This window comes from Cydia splendana, chromosome 9, assembly GCF_910591565.1.
Source record: "Cydia splendana chromosome 9, ilCydSple1.2, whole genome shotgun sequence".
Classification (NCBI taxonomy): domain Eukaryota; kingdom Metazoa; phylum Arthropoda; class Insecta; order Lepidoptera; family Tortricidae; genus Cydia; species Cydia splendana.
This window is the reverse complement of record NC_085968.1, coordinates 13,577,443-13,585,965: the sequence shown is the minus strand read 5'-3', so window position 1 is coordinate 13,585,965 and position 8,523 is coordinate 13,577,443. Positions and strand designations below refer to the sequence as shown.

At 39.9% G+C, this 8,523-nt stretch overlaps 1 protein-coding gene across 1 annotated transcript in view; it reads right to left on the bottom strand.

Moving 5' to 3' along the window:
- Positions 1 to 5,303: 5,303 nt before the first annotated feature.
- The window catches only part of LOC134793667 (cuticle protein 8-like), a 38,233-nt gene continuing 35,013 nt past the window's right edge, over positions 5,304 to 8,523 (bottom strand). Inside the window, exon 3 of the mRNA XM_063765314.1 lies at positions 5,304 to 5,639. Within this exon, the coding sequence (XP_063621384.1) occupies positions 5,373 to 5,639 (267 nt within the window). The 3' untranslated portion in view covers positions 5,304 to 5,372. The remainder of the gene's footprint in view (positions 5,640 to 8,523) is intronic.

Genomic DNA, 8,523 nt, shown 5'->3' with positions numbered 1-8,523 from the left:
CACCAGTACCAATCAACAATGCAACTAAACCACTTCGTGTTTAGGCTCGTTTTATTTGTCTCAACAAGATCTTTGACTTAAGATAGTACTCAGGGTCTGATGATGGAGCCGGAAGGTGGTCACCGGTACCAGTCAACCATGCAACTAAAGCACTTCGTGTTTAGGCTCGTTTGATTCGTCTCAACAAGACCTTGGACACAAGATAGTACTCAGGATCTGATGATGGAGCTGGAAGGTGGCCACGGGTACCAGTCTACCATGTAACTAAACAACTTCGTGTTTGGGCTCGTTTGATTCGTCTCAACAAGATCTTTGACACAAGACAGTACTCAGGGTCTGATGATGGAGCTGGAAGGTACCATTACCAATCAACCATGCAACTAAACCACATCGTGTTTAGGATCGTTTGATTCATCTCAACAAGATCTTTGACACTAGGTGATACTCAGAGTCTGATGATGGAGCTGGAAGGTGGTCACCGGTACCAATCAACCATACAACTAAACCACTTCGTGTTTGGCTTCGTTCGATTCGTCGCAACAAGATCTTTGACACAAGTTAGTACTCAGGGTCTGATGATGGAGCTGGACTGTGGCCACGGGTACCAGTCTACCATGTAACTGAACCACTTCGTGTTTGGGCTCGTTTGATTTGTCGCAACAAGATCTTTGACACAAGGTAGTACTGAGGGTCTGATGATGGATCCGGAAGGTGGTCACCGGTACCAATCAACCATGCAACTAAACCACTTCGTGTTTGGCTTCGTTCGATTCGTCGCAACAAGATCTTTGACACAAGTTAGTACTCAGGGTCTGATGATGGAGCTGGACTGTGGCCACGGGTACCAGTCTACCATGTAACTGAACCACTTCGTGTTTGGGCTCGTTTGATTCGTCGCAATAAGATGTTTGACACAAGATACTACTCAGGGTGTGATGATGGAGCTGATGATGATAGACAGGTACCCGTCGCCACCTTCGCGCTCCATCATCAGACCCTGAGTACTACCTTGTGTCAAAGATCTTGTTGAGATGAATAAAACGTGCCTAAACACGAAGTGGTTTAGTTGCATGGTTGATTGGTACCGGTGACCACCTTCCGGCTCCAACATCAGACCCTGAGTACTATCTTGTGTCAAAGATCTTGTTGAAACGAATAAAACGAGCCTAAACACGAAGTGGTTTAGTTGCATGGTTGATTGGTACCGGTGACCACCTTCCAGCTCCATCATCAGACTCTGAGTATCACCTAGTGTCAAAGATCTTGTTGAGACGAATCAAACGATCCTAAACACGATGTGGTTTAGTTGCATGGTTGATTGGTAATGGTACCTTCCAGCTCCATCATCAGACCCTGAGTACTGTCTTGTGTCAAAGATCTTGTAGAGACGAATCAAACGAGCCCAAACACGAAGTTGTTTAGTTACATGATAGACTGGTACCCGTGGCCACCTTCCAGCTCCATCATCAGACCCTGTGTATCTTCAGTGTCAAAGATCTTGTTGAGACGAATCAAACGAGCCTAATCATGTTACTACATGGTTGATTGGTATCCGTGACCACCTTAATCATCATCAGATCCTCAGTACCAGTTCGTTTTTAAACCCTCGTTGATACAAACTTTACAACCTATAGGTACCAAATGCAATGACGAAACATGTAAATAAGCGAGTAGGTACCTATAATTTCTTTCGAGTAATATACCTTCATAAGTACGAGTATGGGGCTATTCATAAATTACGTCGTTTCAAATGGGAAGAGTGGGGGGGGGGGGGGTCTGGACATCGGATGATGGTAACATGACGTAGGAGGAAACAGATTCATCCGAAGCTTGATTTTTGGATGATTTGAGGGGTGGGGGGGAGGGGGGGGGGTCAAAAATCGTCAAAAATAGATGACGTAATTTATGAACAGCCCCTATGTACATTTGCACTGCATTTAGTATTTTCGTACTTACCAAATAACAGTTTTAAAACTTTAAAAGTTAAGTACAGTTAGTGTTGTTATGGTTGATTTCAATATGCTTCGCGAAGTATCAAGAATGTTTAATCCATCATTGTAGTGCGAGTGTGGTAGAAGGGATCGGCATACTGAGCTCGCACGGCCTGCCGCAGCGCGTAAAATACCTAAACTCGCTCAACGCCGAAATGTAATAGCGCTCTTAAGGTTACCGTTTCAATAAGCTTACCATTACAATCAGGTAACAGTATGATAGGGTTACCGAATGATACGGTAACCGAATCGATTGGGTTACCGAATGAATAGGATTAAGCGTAAAGAGGGGTTTTCCGGTCCTTGCTTCTACATCGAGCGGTTTTGTCAATCCAAGGTAAAATGTATCTCCCAAAGCTTCAAAAATTTATCCACACCTGGGATGGAGCAAACTCAGATTATTCGCATTTAGTACCAAATGAAGGTATTAAAATGATTTCCAGCTTGCTAAGAATTAATTCCTCAAAACGCTTTTTTGGACCTCATGAACCGTGATAGCTACAAACTGACAGTTGAAATTTTCACAGATGATGAATTTCTGTTGCCGCTATAACACAAATACTAAAAACAGAATAAACTGAATAAATATTTAAGCGGGGCTCCCATACAACAAACGTGATTTTTTGCCAGTCCGACTTGCACTTGGCCGGTTTTTTTTTATTTTGATATCGACCATTGATCAAAACGTCAGCTCACATAAATATGAAGTAGTAAATGGGATTAAAACTTTAAGGACTTCTTTTGCTAGATGTAGATATTGATGGAGATAGCCATTCTTTTAACCCAGAACGCACCAGTCGAGACGGATACAAACTCCAATTTTAGCATTTTATCAGCTGCAAGTTCCAAAATGTTTCTTTCACTGGGGCGTTGAGATCGGCCAGCTCAACGGACTTATTCAAAAAGTATTTAAAATCCAACATTTTCCATCACCAAGCAGTGTTTCATTTGAGAAATAACTTAAAAGTGTTTTTTTTTTACGTTGCAAGCTCTCCACTATAGCAGGAATATGAATTTCCACGTTCACGGAGTTATCTGAAGATATACCTTGAATTATTTGAGGCATGCAAAGGAAAGAATCAAACTACATAGGTACTGTGTAAAGATGTTGTCCATAACTCAATTATTGCTATGAATCCATTAACTTTATCTTTATTTACTTAATAATATGTAAGTCGTTTACATACGGACTTTTGCTCCCGTGATAAAAAAATACCATCCTATAAAAATAAATATAGAGTGCGTTCCAAAACGCATATGTAACTGAGTGAATGATAGAATGGTGCGTTCCAAACACTGGTATGTGGTTCCAAATTTGTTAGAGTCTGTGCGGAAAGAGAAGAGCCGTAGAATGTATGGGATCCCATACATTTCACGACTCTTCTCTTTCCGCACAGACTCTATATATATATGTACATAGATAGAAAAACGTAGAAACGGGGTTTGGGGGTCGCGAAAAATATTTAGTGGTCATAAAGGGTCGTGACACCATAAAGTTTGAAAAACACTGCGTTAATTTATTTCGACCAACTTAGGATCATATTACATTGACTTATTATATTAAAATTAAGATTAAAATTAAATTAACTAATTTACATTAAAATTGAAATAAATTATAATAAATTAAATTAAATAATTTAAATTAAAATAAATTAAAAATCATTATATTTTAACTTATTATACTAAAACAACAAACAATAAGAGCCTTAGAGAGGCTTGGACACCAGTACGTGAATCATATGACAGTGATTCAGGTACTGGCAGTCTAACCTCTCTGCGAACGCCCTCAAGATGCCGTTGGAACTAGCCCGCACTCTGCGCACCAGGGATGTGCAGCGTTTCCTCATTGTGGTGTAAAAACAGTCCACCCTGGCCTCCGCGAACATCCCCGACGCACTACAAAAAGAAAGCTCTAAAAAGAGTCTTTTTCACCTCAGTGGAGCAACTAACAAATCTGCGGGCCACCATATTCGCTCTAACACACAACGCTCTCCGTTCCCTTTCAATGTCAGCATCATCTTTCAAGTCAGTTAATAAAAACTATTTTTGAATTATCATTTAGCATAATTCGAATTGCATAATTTTGAAATGCAGAAATTATTATTAGTATAAAAACAAAATGAATAAGAACAAATTGCATAATTTCAGTAATAATCATAATTCAGTTGCATAGTAATGTATTTGCATAACAGGCAATCAGTATAGTGATCATTTTGTATTCTATTTAATGCTCATAACGTTCTTTTTCCATAAAACCCAAGTGCCATAAAATAAGTCGGTTCTGGCGCTTCGCCGGCCGCTGCCGCGGCACGCTCGCTTCGCTCGCTCGGCTCGCGCGCTGTAGGGTCGCAGTTCTACCCAAAGGTGACAGTCCATTTCCAACGACAGCAGCACTACCATCCATTCATTTTACTATAGAAATTGTCAGTAACACCGACGCGTTCGTACTAGCAGTGCAGCTGCGGTCAGAAATGGAATGTTAGCCTAACACTCCTCCTCGCTTCGCTCGTCGCGTCGTCGTAGGTACCTAACGGCGACCTGCCTTAAGGTAGAATATGTAAGTTGTTTTATAATTTATGTAATATTATATTATGTCACCCGATCATTCGTTAAAATATAGTTCTATATTTTAATCATAATACTAACTGTATGTTATAACAAGTAAAATTATTCCTAATGATCGTTATAAACAACGCTTTTATGATTATAGAACATTCTGTAATTTAATTATTATAACGAATAATATTATGGATTTTGTTTCTATACATTATGTTTATTATGAGTTTTAAAAGTAATTAATTGTAATTATGCAAAATGTTTGTATAAAAATTAAACGGCACCCCATTATGAGGTGTAGTAGGTACCTCGTTACTGACGCGTCCACTTTTCATGTAAGCAAGGGTATGTAATACATATAATTTATTAGACAGCCCTAAGCCATTTTGGTGGTGGGCAATGTTGTCATTTATAGGTCCGTAAATTCCTGGGTTAAAATGCCCAAGCAGTTTATTGTTTGATATCCCACCCAAGGAAGTCGACTTCCCATTTTAATTTCAAGCTTAGATACATTTTTATCACAAACAAAACAGCATCTTTAGCATCCCGGCTAAAATGTATACTCCCTGATAATGATAATCTAATCCTGTAGCATATCCGCAATGTTAATTAACAAGTTGTAATTCTTATGCAAAGGCACCATCAATGGTCAGTTGATACTGTTAAGAGTGTTGCTGTTAGCAGATAAAAAAAATTTAAACTTAGTAGATTGACTTAACAACCATCCAAAACTAGGTCAAATAAATAAGTACAGAATATGATCTTAAATATGTATTTGCAATAAATTAACTAGTCATCATTAAATCGTTTCTTTTGTCGAATTGTTTAGTGATGGTAGTAAGTGGGAGCGGAGTAGACGACGGGAGCGGCCTTGACCACGACGGGGGCGTGGGTGGGGGCGGTGTTGTGCACCACCGCGTTGAAGCCGTTGTGGTCGTCAGCGGTGTACTCCACGGTGCGGATGGAGCCGTCAGCCTCGTGGAAAGAGTAAGAGCCCTTCACGACATCTCCGTCGCGGGTCTCCTGCTGGGACTTGTTGTCGCCGGAGTGTCCGTCAGCCACGGAGTAAGAGTACTCATATTGGGGGTGGGCCTAAAATGAAAAATAGTTGTTAATTTAAGATTAAAGGTAAAGTTAGCCCATAGGTACCTAAATAGACAACCAGAATAATTATCTTACAATTTCTTCGTGAGCGACGACCTTAGCGATGGGAGCACTGTAGTGGACAGCAGCAGGAGCGGCGTGGTACGCAACAGGAGCGGGAGCGGCGTGGTAGGCAACGGCAGCAGGGGCGGCGTGGTAGGTCACAGGGGCGGGGGCAGCGTGGTAGGCGACGTGAGCGGGAGCGGCGTGGTATTCAACGTGAGCGGGGGCGGCGTGGTAGGCGACGGGGGCAGCCACCAGCTTGTGGGCCAGCTGGGGCTGGTCGTGGCGCACAATGCTCTGCGAGGAGACTGCGGCGGCCGAGGAGTAGTGCGGCTCAACCAGGAGACCGGCCTGGGCTACAGCGGCGAAGGCGCAAAGGGCTACGATCTGTAACATAGCAATAGTTTTAAAATATTGTTTCAAGTCCTAAACAGTAAGTTAATTAGTGTAACATATTTTTTTAATCGATAAACTGCCGCAACTCACTTTGGAGAACATGGTTACTTGTTTCACAAATGTGAATGATGCATATGACACTTCGTGATCTAGTTTATATACTCACAATTTGCAGTTATGAAGGTCAAATTAAAGCGAATTGAATCAGTTACATACTTAAGTGGGCGCGGCCGGACGGGCTTTTACCGTAACCTCACCCTAGGCAAAGATATATGTAACTCCGTATAAGATAAATAAAGTATAAGAAAAAAATGTGCCTCGGAAATCAAGAAAAAGTCATTCTCGAATAGATGGCGTTAACGACACCGTTTGATATTTAACAATTTTAATACACATCAGTGAAAGAACATGGGTCAGTATGGAACAATAGAAATTAAAAATCATTTATCCGTATACATATTTTGATTAATTTATACATTTTCAATTTTATTTTAAGTTTTAATCGTGTGTCGATAGATGGCAGTAAATGTACCGCGACTACATAGTTTACTATGGCAATAGCCCTCTCTACTATCTATTCTCTTTGCCCTAGGTTAGCGCGCATCATGCGTTTGTGATGTGTTCATAACAGTTTCTAATTAGTGATTTTTATTTCCGGTGTAGGTTTTTAAAATCCACTGATTTATATTAATTTCTAAAAATAGGTAGTAAATCGCTTTATTACGCCTTCTAAGTGTCGAATTTTATGGAATTTCATATATATGTCGGGGAACGGAAATTAACTTAATTTATAGCAAATAATGGAAATATTTAGTTGCCTTATTATTTGCAGGCCATGTAGCGCCATTACTTTACAATAAATTGTGTCATGTCATGTCTCTTTTTTAATGTCACAGAAGAACGCCGGTGATGAGTTGTAACTGTGCCATCTCTTAGTGGGACAGGATACTATTTAGATAGGTGCCTGGACAGGGTCGTTCAGCCGATAAAGCAGTTCTGTCGCGGTCGTCCGAGTACAGAATGATGAGAAACAGAGAATTGGTTGACAAATCGGTGGACCGAACCTGTCCGCAACTAATTTCATTAATTTGTGATTATTGTTGATTTTTCCTTAAGTTTGTTTGTTAGTTTGTTGGTGTGTTACGGAATAAACAATGTGTGGCGTAATCCGTGTTTGATTAATTTGCCCGAGATACCCCCGCCAGAAGGATGAGCGACGAGCCTGTCCAGCCGGATACCTATAGGTATACCTACAATAGTTTAGTCGTGAAAATATAACACCCACACATGGATTATTAAAAGTCGCAGGCGGAGTTACTACAGCAAAAATAATTCATGTACCGTTGTCGATTTTAACACTAGTTGTTCGCCTCGAACTGATGTGAACTCGTGATTTGCAAAACGCGCCATCATGCCTGAAGTAAAGGGTAGTCTATATTGGGTTCTGAAAACTGCTCGCTGTAATAAGATATTTTATATATTATATTCTACCAGATAGAATATAGAATTCCACACAGAGTTGGAATCATAAACTAATTACGCATAGACCGATAGTCCCCATACGGCTAACCTGCCCTTGAAGCCGAAACACGATCGATGTGTGCGTGGAACGCTCGTGTTTTACGCTCAACATATCTACATAACATGTTGCCAGTAGGTATTCATTTATTTCCCTGAAAGTAGGTGGATTTGAACACCATCCTTACACTTGGTTATTAATAATTTACATTAAACAAAATAAAAATAAGAAAAAAACGAAATAAATAATTAACTTAATTATAATTTTCTATAATTATACAACGAACTTCAATTAAGCGTATTTATTTTAGAATGTAGACGTCATGTCCCAGTTAGAGGAAAAAGTATTCACTACACTGGCAACATTTATATGCAATGGCGCCTGACGAAAATTTCGATTTTTGTATTTACGATTATGTAAAAATATCACACTAAACTCGATACTTACGCGTGAAATGTAATATAAGGCGGTTTGTTTTTATTATATGATGTGTTGTGATACCCATTCACTGCACAAACAACCATCTTTCCTGTAGTTTTCAATTTTTAAACGGGAGGTGTACACAAACCGATTTGACTTTCAGTACTGCGAGGGCCGTTCGAATACGATGTCACGAGTGCGACGTGACGTCGCACTTGAAATGGCTTCACTAGGGGTGTACGGACTAGGTATCTATGCCTAATAAATCTATGGTTGGAATGACGCTCAGGCTTAAAGATACTTAATTGAATTGTGTATATGAACATTTCATGAGTGCGAAAGAGGCAGAATACAAATGAAAAAACATTTTCGAACTGCTATGCTATTTGTCAGATTTGAATTTAGCAAATTATCATTCAGGCAATTTTTCATTAAACCAACTCAACTGTTTTTTTACCAAATGGACAAAAAATGTATATCATTTGGAATAAAAAT